Source organism: Ovis aries, chromosome 7, assembly GCF_016772045.2.
Source record: "Ovis aries strain OAR_USU_Benz2616 breed Rambouillet chromosome 7, ARS-UI_Ramb_v3.0, whole genome shotgun sequence".
Classification (NCBI taxonomy): domain Eukaryota; kingdom Metazoa; phylum Chordata; class Mammalia; order Artiodactyla; family Bovidae; genus Ovis; species Ovis aries.
The window spans coordinates 3,970,745-3,992,264 of NC_056060.1; the positions used below are offsets into that span (position 1 = coordinate 3,970,745).

Below are 21,520 nucleotides of genomic sequence, written 5' to 3' on the forward strand. Positions count from 1 at the left end.
GCACTTGCCATCCATCTCTGCAAGGATTAAATCATGTGCTGCTGCAGCTGCTGGTTTTCAACACCCCTGAAGCGAGTTCAGAGTGGAGAGCAGAAATGAGGCCCTCTGTGTGGGGGGGCAGGCGGGGAGGGTGGACTGTAGGACCCCTCTATTTTCAGGAGCCTAGTTTATGAGCCCAGTTCTTGTTATCGCCTCCTATCTAAAAAAGCACTAAAATCCTTCACGGTGACGATTGCTCCTTGTGACTAGCAGAAACCTTCTGAAGGAAAAAAAAAAAAAAATGTGCTTGATTGCAAGGACTCTCCCTTCACCAAAATCACACATGTATTGACCTTCCCCTCTGCCTCTTTGGAGCAGTTTCTCAGAGCTATCTGAGCGGCTGCTTTCCCAGACTGCAGTCCTCATTTTGCCCCCAATAACACTCTCCCATTGGGGTTTTTTTTTCAAGTTGACAGTGGGATATACATACAATGGAATACCATTCAACCTAAAAAAGTTAGGAAATTCTAACACATGTCACAACATGGAGGAACCTTGAAAATAAGCCAGTCACAAAAGGATTGTGCAAATCCATTCCCACACGAGGTACTTAGAATAGGCAGATTCACAGAGGCAGAGGCAGCATAGAGGTTGCCAGGCTCTGGAGGAAGGGTGGGTCGAGGGGTTACTGTATAATGGATGCAGTATTGATTTGGAAAAATGAAAAAGTTCCAGAGGCTATAATGATGGGTGCACAGAATGTACTTAATGCCACTGATGCATCCAGTTAAAAACAGCTGAAATGACAAATCTTAACATTCAGTCATGTCTGACTCTTTGCGACCCCATGGACTGCAGTAGTCCGCCAGGCTCCTCTGTCCATGGGGATTCTCCAGGCAAGGAAACTGGAGTGGGTTGCTATGTTGCCAACAAGCTAAAACCATTTTCCATGAATGAGATCTGACCAGTCTTCCCGGTAATGCCTATTGTCCTGGGATGACAATTCACACTTGCTTTCAATCTCAAATGTCTCCCAGTTTGCAAAATAAATTTAGATGGTCACCCTATTCATATGGCTTCTCCCGGAGAAAAGGAAGACAGTCTTCCATGTTTCCCCTCCCCCATCCCTCTCCACTTCGCTGAAAACAGCAGCTACTTTCAGGCTTATTTTTCCTTCCACTTTCAGTCAGACTAGAAAACAAAGTGGAAACTGCATAAACCATAAAATGTTTACTTAATACTTGTAAATGCACCCTAAAACTCTCTTTTGGATATTATTAAAATTCAAGAAAAATAATTTTAGCCAACCTTATGCATTTGGTGGTGGTGGTTGTTTTTTCTTAATTAGCTACAATATACATGAAAAACAAAGAGTGAATAGCACACCTGGACAAAATGGCAAGGAAGGGCAGAGTGCACAAAATTTGGGTACATAAGCCACAAAAAATGGACAGGAGCGACGGGCTCTAAGAGCCAAGTGAAGGAGCATCTCAGGGCAAAGTGATTACCCGTTCACCAGCACGAGCGTAACTCTGCCTCTATACGTCCCTTACCCATGGGAACACTGTCAGCGAACATCAGCCAACCCGTAAGTCATTCTCATTCTATAAACATGTACAGGCCTTGCTTAAGTAGTACCGGGGGTTACCAAGCTGGAAAGGAGAGGCAGTGCTGGGTAGAAGGCGCTCTCCCTGTGGGGGAAGGGGAAGGAGGGCCATCCATGTGGCTTTAATACGCGCCTTCCATCCCCATGGGCTGGTAATCACTGGGTTAGAAAAGCCAGACAAGTCAGAATTAGGTTAACTAAAATTATACTTCATGTTATTACACCAATAAATGTCTAAAATACCTACCCAGATCCTATGCTAATAGAGATCTCTATAAACTGATCAAAAAAATAGAATTATACTGTCTAAAATTTGTAAGGCAGCATTTACATTATTTTAATTCTAAATTAATAACCCTAAACATTCAAATGTCATGTTATTCTGTACCTGTCATCAGTCAGAAGTCTGAGCCTATTCTCAGCTTACATGGTGAAATTCAAGTATTCATTCTATTTCTAAATCCTAGCTGGATATAGAACCTACTTTTCTAGAATCTTTTACAAATGAGAGGTGGCTTTAATGTAGGTCTGCACAGACATATCAGCAGGTTTATTTTTTATCATGGTGTCTTCCAACTGTACGCTTTTCTTATCCCCAATATTCACACTACCTGGAGCTGGAGGAGTATGAAGAATCAGTTCTCTGCTGCAAGGACTGCAGATGGAGCCCTTGTAGGCTCTTACTCTGAAAGCATAGTTACAATTACTCTCAAGATCAGAAATAACTTTACTTGTGCCACAAACTTCTATCTCATTCCAAGACAACATTTCTTCATCTCGATTAATCTTGCGATATTCAAGGACATAGCTATCAGCTTTATCCTTTTCTGGATGGTGCCAATTTATCAAAGCATTGTTATAAACTTTGCTCTGTTCCTCATTGATCTCTGGCACATCTACACCTGAAAGAATTATAAAACAGAAAACAACATTCAACTATTATTTCAGAACCTTTATTTTTTCCTCAGTAAAAATGATTTATTGACAAAAACTAAAGGATTTCTCTGTTGCCCAAGACCTTTCTATATTTAGAATAAAGTGTATAAGTAAAAGAATAATTCCTGCAAATACAACATGGATGGACTCTGAGGACAGGCTCAATGAAGCGAGCAGGACACAGAAAGACCAATGCCGATGTCATGATTCCACTTATGTGAGGGATCTACAATAGCCAGATTCACAAAATCAAAGAGTGGGATGGTGGTTACCAGGGGTTGGGGGGCAGGGAGAAATATGTACTTATTAATACACAGGCATAAAGTTTCAGCTAAGCAAGATGAATAAGCTCTAGACATCTGCTGTACACCCTGTGACTATAGACAACAAAACCACATTCTATACCAAAAATTTAAGAGGGTGGATCTCAGGATAAGTTTTGTCACAATAAAATTTTCAAATAAAAAAAGAGATTTTTAAAGGTGTATATTTATGTTTAAAACTGAAAGGGGAAAGAAGAATGAAAAATAAGACAATTTTAGTAAAACAATTTTAGCTTTCCAAATTAATTCTAAAATGTCATAAATCAAAATTTTTAACCATATACCCTTCAGTGCCCATCTACTGAAATAACAACCCTGGACATAAAATTTCTAATTTCTGTCCTCTTTTAAGTTATTTTAGTAAGTGTTTTAAAATCTAAGTTTGGTTAGTATAATAATAAATGTCAAAATTTTATATAATTTCCTTTCATATTATCTTTCTCAGAATTGCAAAGCAATTTAAAATGACTTTTTCTTGGCATTAACAAGATACATATTTTTGTAAGAAAATCAGAAACTACATAACACACACACACACAAATTAAGTAACTCAAAGATTATCAGTACAATAATTTTGTATAGCTCCTGCCAGTATTTTTCTCCCAGTGGTATTCCACTGTAGCAACACTTAACTATTTTCAGAAACATGTTTCTAATTTTTCACTAAAAACACAATGATCAAAATTTCACAGCTAAATATTTGTGTGTGTTCATAATCTTTTCCATAAATTCCAAACAGCTTGACCACTTTAGTCATATGGTAAAAATAAGCTGAAAGGGCTGTACGTGCACACGCGCACATAAACAGACACACACGTCTACCAAATCACAGAGAAACACGCGGAGTGAAAAGCAGACGTCTCCGTTATCCTCCAGCTGCATGCAAGCAATGGAGAGCGTAAGTCTGTCTGTATGTCTCTGTGCAGCCAAGGGATCTAAAAAGTCAGCCCGACTACATTTTAAAGTTAAAAGCAGCTATCCTGACCGGTGTGCCTCAGCCTATACCTCTTTCTTTTCTTTTTTTTTTAAACCAGTTTACTAAAAAAATGGTCATGCAGGGAACAGTGAGGAGAGCACCCAGCAGGCGGAAGACGGGTGACCATTTTACATCCTGACCCACAGGTTTTACTGGTTCTTCGTTATGCACTGGCATAGCCTGAGATTACCCAACCTCAATCTCCTCCTTCCAAAAACAATTTTGGGACCCCCACCCCTGCCGACCCAGAGGAGGAAGGACCTTGTACTCCTAAGTAAACAAGCAATAACATACATATAAAAGCAGTTCAAGTATACATTTTGGAAAAAGAGAATAGATAAGAAAAGTATATAGTCAAAAGGAGATTCAGGCACTGACTGGAAGAGAAAGATGGTCATAGTAATAATCTTTCAGTATGTAACTTTTTAACAAGACATATTTCCTTTGACTAAATACAAATCTACACATCTATATCTACACAATAATTAAACTTATACTTTTCCAAGGGCTTCCCTTGTAGCTTAGCTGGTAAAGAATCTGCCTGCATGCAAGAGACCCAGGTTCAGTTCCTGGGTCAGGAAGGTCCCCTGGAGAAGGGATAGCCACTCCAGTATTCTTGGGCTTCCCTGGTGGTTCAGATGGTAAAGAATCCGCCTGCAATGCGGGAGACCTGGGTTGGGAAGATCCCCTGGAGGAGGGCATGGCAACCCACTCCGGTATTCTTGCCTGGAGAATACCCATGGACAGAGGAGCCTGGCGGGCTACAGTCCATGGGGTCGCAAAGAGTCGGACACAACTGAGCAACTAAGGACACACACACATACTTTTCCAAAGACTGTAATTGTTCTCCATGAAGAGAAATCTGAAGGAGATGAACAGGTGAGAAGAAAGAGGAACGGACTACCTCCCTATTGGTGAGCAGCAGAACACAAACACAAGCAAACATCAGGGACTGAAATTCACCTGCCAAGGTTCTAGCCCCTAGTATTACTACCTCAGAATGTGTCTTTATTTGGAGAGAGGGCTTTTAAAGAAGTACCACAGTTACAATCAGGTCATTAAGGTGGACCTAGTCCAACGTGACTGATATGACTGAAGTCCTTACAAGATGAAATCTGGATGCAGATACGCATAGAGGCAAGACCATGTGAAGACACAAGCAGAGGCGGCAGCTGCTCTGCAAGGAGAGAGGCATCAGGAGAGACCAACGCTGCCCAGCAGCTTCGTCCCAGCCTTCCAGGCTCCAGAGCCTGAGAAAACACATTTCTGGCGTTTAAACCACCCAATCAGTGGTGTTTCCTTTCAGCAGCCCTAGCAAACTCATACAGCACTGTAAACGCTTAAACATCTTAGAGTCACCTTTAACCTGGAGATACCATTTCCAGGCTTCTGCCCTAGGGAAACTCGTACCCAGGCACAGAGAAACACTGACAAAGATGTTTGATAGAGCTGTTTACAACAGATAAAAAAACAGGAACAGACTGTCGCTCAGTAGGAAAGTTATTTATATAATGGAATATTAAAGCTAAAATACAGTTGTAAACCAGACCTTCATACATTAACAAATATCTATCCTAATTTCTCAAAAAAGCAATTTACCAAAAAAAGACACATACAGTGTGATGCCATTCACACAATGTTTAAAAACATACAAACCAACAGAACCTAGCTTTTGGACATAAAAACATAATTATAAAAACATAGATGGCATACAACTTTAGGACAGGAAGGTCTGGGCAACTGAGCTGCTGCTTTATAAAGTCAAGCTGAAGAGAATCTGTGTGGATTCTGTTGTTTAGTCGCTCAGTCAAGTCCAACTAGTTGCAACCCCCAGAACTGTAGCGCACCAGGCTCCTCTGTCCCTGGGATTTCCCAGGCAAGAATACTGGAGTAGGTTGCCATTTCCTTCTCCAGGAGATCTTCCCGACCCAGGGATCAAACCTGCATCTCCTATACCGGCAGGTGGATTCTTTAGCGCTGAGCCACCAGGAAAGCCCGCGTGTAGTCCACACAGTGCGAATTCCAACCAAAAAGGCGAAGGTATGCTGATTAAAACTTACCACTTGAGAAAAAAGATAATTCTCCAAGAAGTTCTGTTTGTTTAGATGTGTTAACAACATAGTCTTCAAAAGAAGTTTGAGCTGCAGGTCTAAAGCTCTTCAAAGACTCTGTAGCTTTCTGTATTCTATAGACAGATAAAAAATGTTTCATATAAAAATGATTCTTTGAGAAGAAAAATTAGACTAAATATCTGCAATGAGATTAACAAAAGAAAACTTCACTCAGCACTCGGTTTAAGAGTGAAGCAAGAGGTACTGCACACGACCCAGCATTCCGAAGCCATCAGAGCTACAAAAGAAACTCGGAGCAGTGTTTAATGACGCTGCTAGAGAGACTGTCATTTCAAATCAAAATACCTGACGTGGAGCTGCTTTGCCGTCTGGACAAAGCAAGACTGATCCGTCTCCTTCAGCACCTCCTGAGCGTACCCCACGAGCCCATTGTTCTCCAGCAGCCCCTGGTACTCTTCCATTTGAGTCTGAAATTTGTCTAATCTTAGTTTCTTAGAAGCATCAATTGCCTTCAAAACAGATGATTTCCTCTCTTCTAGGATTTCAAAGAGCTTTTCAAAATGTGTAATTGCATCTTCTTTAGCCCGCTCTCCGTTACACTATTGTAAAACAAGCAAAGCATTAGCTCATCTGCTAAATCCAAATGTCTTTTCATGTCAAAATTCAGCGCGACAAACCCAAGTCCTGGAAGGAAGGAGATTTTGTCTGACGCCTTGAAGCTGTCAGAACAATAACCTGACATCAATTGCACTTAATTAGGGATGATCAGCAACTTTTAGACATAGTTTTTTATTTTATAATAACTATTTCCTTAAGCTTTCAATCTCCAAAGTCCAGCAATAAACAGTGTATTCAATGAAATAAAAAGCAATGTTCAATTTGTATATGAAGGAACTTAGGCAGAAATTATCTTATTTAACTGAGGACACAGGAAAAAAAAATTCTGCAGTTATTTATTCATTTCTAATTCAAGAAATTTTATTCTTTCTACCATATTCCAATTTTTTAAAAAGGTAAACCACAGACATAAAACCGAAAAAAGTTACATTACTAAGATACAAAACTGTAACTTTTCTCTTCAAATTAGTATTAGTGATATATTGGGTTGCCCAACAAGTTCATTTGGATTTTTCTGTAACATCTTATGCAAAAATCCAAACGAACTTTTCAGACAACCCAGTAACTATAAATAAATTGTAATTTAATTAATACTGATTTAATTACATGTTATACAAATCAACTTCTTTAGTCTTATTTTTCTGTTCTGAAAACTAGGAATAAGAGAGACCACGCAGGCTTTTCTGAAGATTGAGAAAGATTATTAATACATAACTGCATAGCTCAATGTCACATATTTTCACTACATACACAGCTGTTCCACTACTTTGCCGTGAAATGATCCTCTCTGTAAGATGCTATTGAACATTTTGGAAGTCCACAACATCAGAGATTGACTTGACTTTGGAAATAAGACTAGCACTCATAATACACTCACAGCAGCAGCCAACAGTACAGAGTCTTCGAGAACATTCTTAAAAGCTGACAATATGTGGCACAAGTGCGCTGTACATTTTTCAGTGGCTTCTGGCCAACATTCATAATGAAAGGAAATTTTTCCCAGATTTACTTCTCTTGTTTTCTAACCCCAACAGCCAATTTTTTAAAGGGGGGATGGGAGGAGAGAAAGAAGGTGATGGCATTCTGGTAGTTTTTCAGTGACATATCACATTAAATTCAGAAATATCATTATACACAGGTAAAGAGGAGACTGTTTCCAGCAAAGTATAATTATAGATAAAAAGACAGTATGGCAATCTTTACCGAGAACGGAGACAAATTTTCTAGCACAGAAGACTCTTTCTGATAAACCTACAAATACAGCTGAGGTCAAAGGTACAAAAAACGTTAAATAATTTCTCTGGGGTCTCAAGGAGTCAGTGCCTACATGAATACTTAATGCCTGAATTCCTCAGTTTTCAAGCTCCTGAATGACAAACTCAAAAATAAACACTGGATTTCCTTATCTCAGAAGTTAAGGCAGGACTTCGCTGGTGGTACAGTAGATTAAGAGTCCGCCTGGCAATGCAGGGGACGCGGTTTGATCCCTGGTCGAGGAAGAGTCCGTATGCCGTGGGGGAACTAAGCTCGTGCGCCACAAGTACTGAAGCCTGCAGGCCCCAGAGCCTGTGCTCCACAGCGAGAGGAGCCCCTGCGATGAGCAGCCCCTACACTGCACCCAAGAGGAGCCCCCGCTCGCCGCAGCTCGACAGAGTCTGCACAGCAATCAGGACCCAGCACAGCCAAAAACACGCTTTAAAAAGTAAAGGCAGATGACTGAGAACACTACGAAAGATAATCTCTGAAGACCTACTGTCTGGGTGATAATTCTCCCCGTGTTAGGGGATTACAGTAAACTGTGAAGAGTTTGTCAATCAGACACCAATATGAAAAGCAAAACCCTACCTTTTAAATCACACATAAAACCAACTTACTTAGGATGGTGAAAGCAATCAGTAAAATATTAAAAACTAAAGCAATACTGGTAACATGCTAATTCACCCAATTTTTCAATAATTTAACCCACTTTTAGAAAGAATTTGTTTTAAGACATAAGTCTCAAGCTAGTCAGAATATTTTTATATTTAATTAAAACGTTTAGGGGCTCCCATGGTGGTCCAGTGGCTAAGACTCTGAGCTCTCAATGCTGAGGCCCTTGGTTTGATCCCTGGTGGGGGAACTAGATCCCACATGCCACAAAAGACCCTGTGCAGCCAAATAAATAAATAAAAAATAAACATTTAAAAAGAAAAACTTTTAAAGGGATCAAGAGTAAACGACCTTCAATTTATTTCAAATAAAGAAAAGAAACAGGGATCAAAGTCAATGAAGAATATTTAGAATTTTAAAATAGCCTAATTCTATCCTCTTTTGCTATATTTTTAAAATGCTATCAATCTTTCCAATTTTTTACTGAAAAATAATATGCAAAGAGAAAAATGTACACATAAGTGTAAGGATCACAGAGTCTTTGTGAACACACCCATGTGACCAGCATTCAGATTAAGGAATACTACCAGTATCCCAGATTACCTTTCCAGGCACTAACCCTCCACCTCTTCAACAGCTCCTATCCTGAGCACCACAGCCTGGTTTTGCCTTTCTTAGCCTCCCACAGCAAGTACTCCTTTGTGTCTGCCCTCTTCCCTTCAATGTTAGTGCAGGATTTCTCTACACTGTTGCCCACAGTTGTAGATGCTCATGCATCATCGCTCTTTATATTCCACTATTGACGGGCTTTTGAGCGCTTTCCATTTTGCGGCTATTACAAATAATCCAGCTACAAACATCCTTTTCTTCTTTTTTTTTGCAGCTAAGAACATTCTAATACATGTCTTTTGGTGAACATATGATAGGTATATATTTAAGAATATCTGGGAAATTTAAATAAACTTAGTCCTATTAACATACAATACATCTTTCAAATGCAATTTGTTAGTTTTGTAAAAAAAAATAATTTTGAAAGCCATTATTTTCCTTATGTTGCTACTTTTGAGACATGTCTCAAAAAAAAAAGGTCTCAAAAGTAGCAACATAAGGAAAATAATGTTTTCATCTGTGTTTCAGTATCATGATAATCACTACCTCTTATCAGCACTGATCACACAGCATTCCATTCCTTACCTTTGTTTTCCTAGTTCCAGAAAAACAGGGGTGAAAATCTAACACAACTCTACTCCCAGCTCATAAAATACCCTTAGGATTTTATGAATGAATAAATGAATATCTAGATGAATAAATGAAAAATATATGCAAACCTCACCTCTGACATATAAAAGGAAAATATCACTTACCTCTGTCTCTTTCATCAACAAGTTTAGCTCAGAAATTTGACTCTTCACCTGGCTCTCCTTGCCAATAAGGTAATCAATATCCTTTGAAAGCTTCTCCTGTTAGAACATATTAGAAACACAAATAAGTAGAAAGAGAAGTGTAACAAAGGGCTTGCAGAATTTTCTTAACACAGCATCCTCCTCTCTCAGCTACAGTGATTACTATTATTAACTGGCTTTAAGCACACAGGCCCAAAGATACATGAGCAATTAGAACTAGGCTACCTAAAAACACACAAACAAAAAGAGCAAGGTAGGTCACTCAAGAATTCCGAGTCTACAGACTACATTTTTGTTGTCTCCCATCATTACTCCCAGAATGACTCCTCACAAAGCTTCAAAGTAAACAGGAGAGCAGCAATCCAAACAGTGCTTTCTTCCATTAGATTTCACAACACACTCAGAAACACTGGCACCCCACACACACACCAAGAAAAGCAACAGAGACCCTTTCAAAGTAACCTTCATGGTCCATCCCAGCCTAGATAGTCATTAAACAGTCACACGATATACGATGATGAAAATACAGATGTCTAAATGACAGGCAACTTTCAGAGCTTACTGAATAACTTGCTTATAAAGCAGTCACCTTGGCACCGGCATAGTTTACCATAGAGACAGTCACAGGTTTTGGGGAGATCACTAGCACAGCCCACAAAACACAGTATGCCTAAAATACATTTTAAAACAATCATACCCTGAAGCATGATGGGCTAAAAAATCGCGACAGACAACGTATTCTGAGTCTAAGCAAGACTAGGAAAATCCAGAAAACACCTCGCAAGCTGCAGCCCTGACAGAAGATCTGGGCATTTCTGGTCACAACTGGTGACCAAGGGCTGAGAAGGGTTATTAAGAAGCAGGGCAGAGAATCAAAGCTTTAGGAATGAGTCTCCTTCCTGTATTATCTTTTTTTTTTTTTTTTTCACTTAGACCATGTTACAAGGTCTAACACAGAAATCAAAGTAACAGGTCTCTCTGGCAGGACCCACCTTTACAACTCCCTGGGACGCCCAGGATCAGGCCCAGGGAGTTCCCCTCATGACTCAATAGCGGGACAGAGGAAAGGCCTGTTAGGTGGAGGAACAAGACTTCTGAGGAATCAGGGCAGGATGGGACCAAGAAGGAAACTGCAGGTGTTAAGGATCAGAAGAGACATTAAAATCTCGTGTCTTAATACAGCATTTCCCAGATGAGGAAACCAAAGCTGAACACAAACCTGACACCATAAGAAGCTGAACTAGAAACTTCCTCATGCACACTAACCACGCTGCCACAGGCAGAGGCACTGCCTCCGCACCAAGCCGTGAGGAAGACCACAGTTCCTCCAGGACCCCACCCTTGTCTGGCTCACGTTAGGACCAAACCCACTGGGTGTCAGTGCTGGCACTCTTTTTAGCTACAGCAGCAAAGAAAGGAATTTGGACAATTAAACTGAACTGGACTTAGTTCTAAGTCAACAGATGGTGTTAGCAGGGCTAAACAGGCTAGAGGAGAGAGGACAGAATTCAGAAACACGGTCCGCGGTCTGAGTGGTTCCAGTGAGCTCCCGCGGTCTGAGTGGTTCCAGTGAGCTGTGACGCTGAGAGCAAGTCCACAGCCCACAGCAGCCTTTACCTGAGACAGCTCCAGTCCTCTGAGTCCCCTTAAACCTGGGCAGTCTATGCCAAGACGAGATCTGTTGTAACCAAGAATCAGTGGCCCATTTATTCATAAGCCTCCAAAAAGTATATGCAGCAGACACTGATACTAGACACTCTACCCGGGAAGCTCATCTCATCTGGGGAGCAGGTTTAAACCCCTTAGTTCTACTAAGACCCCAGCTCTCCAGGAACTGATGAGAGGGTAAATTCTCAAGGACCCCAAAGCTGCTCAAAGATAGCTTGGTTCTCAAATGCTGGTGAGTACCAATCTCCTGAGAACCCATGAGAACACAGACGCCCAAGCTCCTTGAAGGAGGTCAGCACTGGCCTCTGTAACTTTACCAAGTGTCCCAGGAGACTCTAAGGCCCACCAGAGTGTGTAATCGCCCCCTGCAACACTCCAGCGAGCAAAACTGAAATGATGTCATAAACCTGTCACCTAGATCATGAAGCCCTCTGACGTAAAACCTAAAACCAAGTAAGAAGGACGATCTTTGGAGATCTTGCTATTTTTAGCCAACTTAAATCATTTTATCCTTACTAAAAAGTGAATAAACTAAAAACTCCACAGAGAGTCTATTTTTTCTAAAGTCTGAAACATAAATGAGAGAAATTAACAACAGAATGCAAAGGTTAACTCAGGTGTATATTATTGCCAAAGATTAATTTCAGGTAACAGAAAAAAAAACTTTTTTGGACAACTTGTGTAATATTCAACCAGTAAGAAACAAAACGAAGCCAAAGTTAAAATTAGCAAACAGTGGTACTGCCACTGTGAGGCACAAGAGAGAAACCAAGACAGGGTTTACTCCCTCACCTGAAACAACTAACAGAACAAAGGAACAGCTCTCAAGACACTGGACGTCAAGAAACAAAAAGCAGTGACCTTGAGGGATGGGAAACAAGATGAGCCAGTGGTGAAAGTGTTAGTCGCTCAGTTGAGTCCGAGACTTTGCGACCCCATGGACTGGAGCCCACCAGGCTCCTCTGTCCATAGGATTCTGCAGGCAAGAATACTGGAGTGGGTTGCCATTCCCTTCTCCAGGGGATCCTTCCTGACCCAGGGATGGAACCGGGGTCTCCTGCATTGCAAGAGGATTCTTTACCATCAGAGCCAGAAGGGAATATGGTGGCCCCAGCTTATTGTCTGGAGAAGACTTCCCAGACCTGATGCAGACACGCAGAGAATTCAAACTAGGCTCAGGATCTCCTGTGAGAAGAGGAGATGGAGCTGAGAGTCTGGGAAAGCCAGAGGTTATAGACTGTAATGCCTAAGAACAGATGGCCACAAAAAAAAGAACTCCAGAGATTTACCAAGGGCCTCTCTTCTTTATTCACAAGAGCTTTGGTCAATTCATGTGTGTAAGGAAATTGCCACAGGCTGGGGAAAATATCGCCCAGAAGAATTGAAACAAACAATTTCAGAGCTCATTCAAATTGAGAACAGCGCCTATTCCCCATCAGCCAGACTAAAAAAAAAAAACATTAAAACCCTCAAAATTCACAGGGTATTGGGAAGAGTAAACAAACAACTTTACTTTAATAGTCAGATAAAATTAGTCCCAGACCGAAGCTCTGTTCTGTCCTGCCTAACAAAGCTTAACACTAAGACCCAAAAGGAGCAAACTGTTCCCAAGTAAATGAATCATACACTAGAAGAAAACCCTCAAAGAACTGTAGGAATACAAAAACAACCAGTGCTCAACAAGGTAAGCTTTGCAACACCTGGCAGCCAATCAAAAGTTGCCAGGCGTGCAAGGCAGGAGGGGAATCCAACTCAAAATGATGAGGAAAATCAGTCACAATTGACCTACAAATGACACAGGCTGACAGAATTAGGTAAACAAAGGTGGACAATAAACAAAACCTGTAACCCACGTGTTCAAGAGGCCAGGCTGAGCATGGCAGATCCATTAAACACAAAACCCGAAACTGTAGGTAGATATGCAAACTAGATACAGGCCAAAACACACATACATATATTGTTAAAGGAGACAACAATTTAAATGGGTGGTGGAATGAATGAAACAAAAAAAAAAAAAAACAAATTTAAAAGTATTAAGAGGGCCATGTATAATGTTAACAGACAGCAAGTAACTCAGGTTTAGCTAGTATCCACAGAATAGACAAGAAAGTTTATACTTATTCTACTGGCAAGCAACAAGAATCAAGCGTTTTTAAAAAGCTACTAACCACACTCAAGGCCATGGAGCTGGGCTCACACAGGGATGGATCATAATGAAGAGTCCTCTGTCCCTCTCAGCACTCAGACTTTAGAACTAGCACATTACAAGGACAAAGAGCTGCCTGGTCACATATACTAACAACCTAACATCAGCAGATCATTAAGTAATGCTTCAGACTGTTAACTCATTTCAGTAAAACAGATCACACAGTCTGCCATGATTTTATACAGAAAAAAAGTTAAAGGTCTAAAGTTATAAAGAATTAAATTTTAGTTCTAAAATAAGCTCTACCTTTAAGGTTTTGTAGGCACTGCTCATGGTGGTTACGCGGTGATTGGAATGATTCCCACCCAACTTACAGAGATGACAGACTGGCCTCCTGCACAATTCACAGTACATGTTTATCCTCTCTGTTTCATGCTCTGGGCACATCAAAATCTATTGAATAAAGGATAAAAGTGGGATTAAGGGTCCTCATAGCTTACGAGACACTCAAAAGACATCAGGTAATTGGATAAAGTACCAAAACACAAGGATTTGCATTATAAAATCACTAACTAAAGCCATTTAAAGTAATAAAAGTGTAAAAAGAAATAAAAGCATTTGGTCCATTGTATGAAAATTGTCTACATTAGAATTATTGTTTTTTAATTTAAGGGTTCAAATGCTCAATTATGTAAATGTTATTTCCACTAAACTTAGTGCTGAGAAGTTGAAAATTCCTTTCCTATCAGACTTCAGTAAAATGCCTAAACAAATCTAGAAAGGTCCTCTGACCACAAAGACTAGGCAATTATTCATGATTATGATCAATGTTTATAAAGTATTAAAACAAACAACTATGAGAACCTATCGCTTCATTATCCTCACAAGAAATCTGTTACTAAGGAACTTGGAACACTCATCATATAAGGTTCCAAATGTTTGCTTTTGCATATTGGTTACCCACACACTGAACAAATTTAGAACTGTGCTTTCCTGATTTTAGTTTCTACCTTTTTATTTATTCCATAAACTATCATCATAGTTAAATTGAATTTTATATAATATAGCTGTTTTCATTTGGAAGAAAAGGATTGTTTTAATCAAAAAGCTGTTCATTATTTCAAAAGATAATATTTTAAGCAGCTACAACTGGTCTGATAGCTTAGAAATATTTTTTTTTTTAATTCTAATACAAAAAGTCCTAATACTAATCTGTAGCTCCAGAAAAAATAATGGAAAAGATTTCAAATTTTTAGGCATATCCAGGTTCCTGCATTCTCAAAGCCATTACAATAGAATATAAAGCTTGGCTTCATGGAAAGAATGCAAGAACTCAAAATTACAAGTAAATATTCTATAGGATAAGAGACACCTTTTTAGAATTTTTCTACAGTGAATAAAACTTGGAGGGAAAAAACTTCTTGATATAACTTATTCATATTTCATTCTCTTATCAATCTTACATTTGTAAACAGAACAAGACTGTAATTTATACTCAAAAATGGTCAACTTCATGAAATTAACTCCCAAAAACATAATAATTGTAGGTTCCTTCATGATAGAATAGTACTAATCAATTTGATTAATACTTTAAAAGACACATCAAACAGTAGGTTGAGCATTTAAGCTGAGCTAAGGAATATAATAGCGAATTTTAAAGTATTTAATAAGTCTATTGCTACACTGGCATAATTTGAGAAAGAAGTCATTTCCAAAAGCACAAACACAGACTGCTCTTGTTTTAATCCACCAGTCCTACCCCATTTAATATGAAATGAGAAGTATTCAGCTCACAGTTTCAAGATAACTTTGAAGATTGCTTCTTTTTTCCATTTTTCTATGGAAATGTCTTATGTGCAGTGTCTTACGTTTAAGAACATAAATAGAATTCATACTCACACAAGTTACTAGGTTTAGGCGAATGAGAACATCAATCAAAAGAATCAATTACATGTTTTAAATCTATATAAATCAGAAAGCAGTATTAAGTAAAGATATCAAAAACACATTCTGCTTTTGAATCACATAGTAGGGCAAACCACAATGCATAGAATCCTTTTTCAAAAAAAAAAAGAGTAATATTTATTTATTTATTTATTTATTTACCTGGAAGAATAATAAAATACATCACAATGTATCCTTATCTAGCTTCAACAAATATCCATTCAGAGACAACTCTGTTTCATCTATAACTTCATTCATGAAGTTCCTTTGTACATTATTACAGAAACTACCCAAATATTTAAAAAGGCAAATTCCACTTCCAATACTATATAACCATTATGTCATAAGCTTCTATTAGGCTGTAATTACTCTTATTTATTCATGGTACAATTTAGGTAACTAAAAATGTCAGAATGTTGCCCAACCACACCTTTTAGACAACGGCAGGCTTGTTATATTAAAGGACAAAAGCTTTTTAACTTTAACTATCTCAGTCTTAAGAGTATCGACTATATCTGACATAACTATTCCTCTATTTCTCAGTAATCACTACAAATATTCAGGTATTCTACATCACTGTGTTTTAATAGAGTGAACAATACTACTGCCTTCTAAGCTCTGGGGATGTTTAGCAACACACTAACTCTTGCCCGGAAAATCCCATGGACGGAGGAGCCTGGTAGGCTGCAGTCCATGGAGTCACTAAGAGTCGGACATGACTGAGCAACTTCACTTTCACTTTTCACTTTTATGCATTGGACAAGGAAATGGCAACCCACTCCAGTGTTCTTGCCTGGAGAATCCCAGAGACGACGGAGCCTGGTGGGCTGCCATTTATGGGGTCACACAGAGTCGGACACGACTGAAGCGACTTAGCAGCAGCAGCAGCAATCCAACTATAAGGCCTTAATTTCTCCTCTCAGCTTTTAAAATTAGTTTCTTTCTGTCAGGTTCTAGACTTGGTATAACTTATCTCACCATATAAAGTTTAATACACTAACCTCACAGCAACTTCACTTACCTTGGGTCTGAAGTTCGTAGTTGGACCCACATACTCATGCTGCGCTTTTACAGTGCCCCAAGGATGGTAAATTTTGAAGCATTCATTGCAGTAGCTTGCACTGCAGTCCATGCAACTTTTTGTGGATTCTTGAGGTGGTGGCTTACAAAGGTCACACATAATGGCTGTGGCTGCCCTGGCTGCCTGCCGGTATCTTTCAACAATAGTTTCCAAAGTGAAATTTCGAAACAGACCATTGATTCCCCGCTCTCCAAGATCCACATCATGCTCACAGCCAGGACAAGGAAAAGTGGTTGTCCTAGGGGTCAGTGAATTGCGCTTCCAGCCTGTGTAATTAATAAGTTCTTGTTTAGTTACATAGGTAGGAAAATGAATAGAATAGAATGAAAAAAAAAAAGGAGTCATGTTTTGCAAAGATATATATCTACATATATATTCCAAAAACATAATACTGAAAGTGGCTGCATATGAATCAGTTCGTATACTGAAAATCCTTTTTTTTAAATGGTTTGTCCTTGGTATACAAAAGATAAGCCCAAGCTACCAAATTATCAAATCAAAGATGAAAGAAATTATTCTATAGTAAATCCCATATTAAATCAGGTATGTGGACAAAGCATACAATACTACAGAGGGTCAAGACCTTTTGAAAGTACACAATTATATAAAAATGGTTATTTTTATACATCATACCCAATGATGGCTTGAATGTGGCTTGCATTTAAATGAAAATGTCCTTAGCTGATTGATAGGAACTGAGTTTACACATAAAAGGGCAGGAGCCCTTCACCCAGGCAGGGACCATGGATTGACTCCAGGAAGATTCAAATAGTTTAGTAAACTATTTGAAATTGCATGCAAAATTTTGTGTCTATGTATCCATACATAGTTTCTGGTTAAACAATCCATAGCACAAAAAAATAAAAAGAAATTAAAAAATTTTTAAAAACAATCAAATCCATAGCTCAGATTCTCAGAAAAATACATGACAACAAAATCGTTAAGAAGCACCACAATAGAGGGTATCCCACTGCAGTATTGTTTTATCTAGAAAAGTCAGTAGGCAAAAGCATTAGTTAATTCAGTGCAGTCTATGAAAGAGTGAGAAGCTTATTCATAAACCTAGAGTCTAGTGACTTTAAGAGGAACCAACCATTTAATATCTTCTTATGACCTGAAAAAAAGAATCATTAAGATTGTTTAATTCAGTAATCCAAAAGATACACCAAAAATACTACAAGTAACTTTACAACACACTGAATGACCTTAAACATCACACCTTTCCTCAGTAGTGTCCTGATTTTACCAAATCAAGAAACCAAGGCATGACAGTCCTTACCCACAGGTTCGCAGGAGTCTGGGGTGGTCTGTTTAACACAGGGGCATGCCTATCCCTGCTTCCTCCTCTCCTGTATAAGTCTAGTCCAAGCAGGTAGTCTTGGTTGCCCACAAAATAACTCCCTAAGTATAAACACAAACTGTTTTGGCTATAGCCTTCTTTCATACTACTATCCAATACCAAAAGTGAGTGGTTAAATTTAGTGAATCACATTTAGAAAATGTCTTTAAACAGCTGTATTAATATTGCCTAGGCAACATTACTATCATCACTGAAGACTGTCTTAAACGATGTCTGACATATCACTACATAAATCACTACAGGTCAAATTTAGTGATCAGTCCACGGTATGAGACATTTGAAGTGGCTTTACAACATGCAATACAGCATTCGGCCCCCAAAGCTACTTATGCAACAAGCATGCAGCTGCATTATTTTAAATTTTAAATATCTTCAGAAAAGTTAAAGACATTTTTAAACTTTTACATTTAAAAATATAACCAAGAAAGCAGTCACATAAAAATGTGAAAATCCTATGTAAAATATATTCTTGTAATAATTCTAAAAACATGCAATAGAGTATGAGATATTTCACCCCACAGCAGGCACATAATAAAATAAGCAGCAGAACTATTTTTAAAACACATGCCAATGAAAATTTCATTTAGTGAAAAAACAAGCCAAATAATTCTGGAAGTGATACAGTGCAGTGGTCAAGTTTAAACAAATGGAAATTCATACTTAGTTACATGCTTCGACACATGAACTAGGTGATAAAAATTAAAACGGATAACTAATCTTAACAGTCAACGTTTTAAAAAAATGAATTATTGGTTTCATGAATTGAAGGTTGTGCTCAATTAAGTAATGGGGAAGAAACAAAAGTAAATTATGCCAGTAAAATCATGCTTTAACATGTACACTGGTGACACCCGGATTTTGACCCTCATGTTCAGAAGTTTCAAAAACAAGTTTTATCCCTTTTCTGTAAACCTCTTTTAATTTGTTTTTACAATAAAAAACAAGGTGTAAGGCATCACACTGAACTTCTTAAACCAGACAAACCATTAATTCAGTCTACCTTAGCTATTTTTCAAAACAGATCTTAAAAGCTCTCAAAATTTTTTCATGAATACTAAAGAACTTTTGTCTGTCTTATCTTCTACCATCGTTTTCATAAAAATAAACAATAAAATATACTTCAGGGCAATAAAGAAAACAAGACAAATCTAAAGATATTCTGAGAAGTAAGCCAGATGGAAAAAAAAATCAAGTCAGTAGAACTAAGAATGAAATCTAACAGAATCAGTATTTCTCTATAACTCTGCTAATATAGTAACTATTAGCCAAGTGCGGCTATTTAAATTCTTAAAATTTAATATAAAAAGTCAATTCCTTGGTAGTACTCACATTTAAAACTGTCAAAAGCCATTTTTGGTTACCATCTTGTATGGCACAGGGTCAAGCGTTTCTATGATCATACAAAGGTCTATGGACAGTACTTACCCAAACGCATGGTATAATAGTGGGTAAGTAATGACATCTTAGAAAGGTAAAGCAGCAAAATAGGCCAAGCGAGACAATTTTCCAAGTCAAACTCCATTCATGGGGTTAATGACACCTGCTAATTATCTGAACACGGTCATTTCACAGAATCAACACTTTCCCCCTATACCTTTAACTTCAAAGACAGATTAAACCAGTTAAGCATAAACCATGACACAATCGTAAAAATGAAGACTCCAAAATTATTTCAAACTGGTTTATAGCAAATCCTCCCTCAAAAGTCATCTTTCCATCACATTTTCCCATTTAAATGGTAAGAAATAGTAATAGAGTATTTCAAAACAAGAATTCATCACAAATTCCAGACCTATTCCAACTGCATCATCTTCTGCCATATTCTGGCTGCAAACAACCTCCCCACAGTTGCTACCTGGCCACGTAGTAGACGGTATCTCCTCAGCTGACATCACATTGGCTCCCTGGCGTTGTGCAACGGCGGCCGCCTATGCACCACCTTAATGCAGCCACATTCTGACCATCTGATGCCTATGAGTTACATTATCCCTTTGAGTATTAGATTTTCAAACTGCAAAAACTTTTTCTCGACTACCCTCTGAACCAAAAGTGGGTAATGAGCAATTATTTTTTTAAGCAAACTGTTCCTACCTCTCCTCCTAATTATTAAGTTTCAACACTTCATATTCTCAGGGGCTCACTAAAACCTATAAGAGAATGGATTACGTGTGGCTTCTCGAGGTGGCTTAAGATTTTTAAATTGAGGCATGTAGAAGAAGGTGAGGAAAACAGAAAAGGGTAATATTTCAGATGTTTATTTTCTCCACCAAAATTTAAGGTATCACCAGCATTTTCCCTCAAAAAAAAAAGTAGCCAATTTTACTTTAAAGGTCAACTGGAATAAAGAAAGAAATTATTTTAATATGATGAGTTGGCCCACCTTTCACACAAAAGCAATGTACATTATTCACAAATGAGAAAGACCCAAATGTTAAAACTTAGATCCCAAATAATTTAAAATTAACAAAAATACACCATATGCATAAACAAGCAAAGATTTATGGTATTAACTACCAAAATTATCAATAAAGTGAAACAAAGTGAAGTCGCTCAGTCATGTCCGACTCCGTGCAACCCCATGGACATAGTCTACCAGGCTCTTCTGTCCTTGGGATTTTCCAGGCAAGCATACTAGAGTGGGTTGCCATTTCCTTCTCCAGGGGATCTTCCCAACCCAGGGATCAAACCCAGGTCTCCCACATTGTAGGCAGATGCTTTACCATCTGAGCCACCAAGGAAATTATCAAGACATTTAAGCAAATTAAGGTACTGACTTATTTACCCTCCCCAAGGGAGCAATATGGCTGTTAATTTAAGCTTTGCTCCATTAAGTAAATGTAAAGCATTTTTAAGGTAACATTTAAAAAAACGGTAACAAGGGGATGTCTTTTTCTTTAAAAATATCCCATCATGGATACATACACATGTGTGTGTATATACGACAGAATGCAAGCACTAATGATCAGAACCCCCTTTAAAACATCAGAACTTGCTTGAAAATTTAGTCCTGTTGACCTTTAAGTCATGTCAGCCCAATTTGTTCACTTTCTACATGATTTTGAAGACTTGACCACTGATGATGACTTTTTTAAATTTATCTCTATAAAGTTATTTAATTTAAATCCAACACTATACTGCCTGCGGCCACACAAGCAATAAAGCATTTTCTACCTCTCCACCCCAAAGATCTCCGTTGTGATGCTGTGAACAATGAACAGAAAGCTGGATTTAGAATTTAATTTCAAAGAGAAGATTCACAACATGTTAACAAAAGATAAAGCAGTAACTGTGTCCTACACATAACACAATTATTGAATTGACAGTAAAAAATGCGGTCCTCCTGGTACACATGGTATTTATATAAAGCCACCAATGTAAAGCATTCATCAAGGTTATTTTATCACAGTTCAGAATTCAACAATGTTGGTGCAGCAATTAAGAGCCTATACCTCGTCCTGTGGATCTGTGTTTTCAAACAATCACACATTTGTGTTTTCAAACAATTACTCACGGTAACTGTTGAAAATACAAAGTCAAAA

General features: G+C 38.4%; 1 protein-coding gene across 7 annotated transcripts in view; it reads right to left on the minus strand.

The window, feature by feature from the left end:
* The window catches only part of TRIM36 (tripartite motif containing 36), a 43,010-nt gene that overhangs the window by 5,152 nt on the left and 16,338 nt on the right, over positions 1-21,520 (minus strand). For 4 of the 7 annotated variants that reach the window (XM_042251963.1, XM_042251965.2, XM_042251967.2 and 1 more), the window contains exons 3-9: positions 17,715-17,735; positions 16,562-16,887; positions 13,903-14,049; positions 9,744-9,839; positions 6,238-6,491; positions 5,881-6,005; positions 2,197-2,487 (exon numbers count right to left, since the gene is read on the minus strand). In XM_042251963.1, coding sequence (XP_042107897.1) covers positions 2,197-2,487; positions 5,881-6,005; positions 6,238-6,491; positions 9,744-9,839; positions 13,903-14,049; positions 16,562-16,887; positions 17,715-17,735 — 1,260 coding nt within the window. The remainder of the gene's footprint in view (positions 1-2,196; positions 2,488-5,880; positions 6,006-6,237; positions 6,492-9,743; positions 9,840-13,902; positions 14,050-16,561; positions 16,888-17,714; positions 17,736-21,520) is intronic. The other 3 variants (XM_042251964.1, XM_027971451.3, XM_060418520.1) reach the window with 1 other exon arrangement.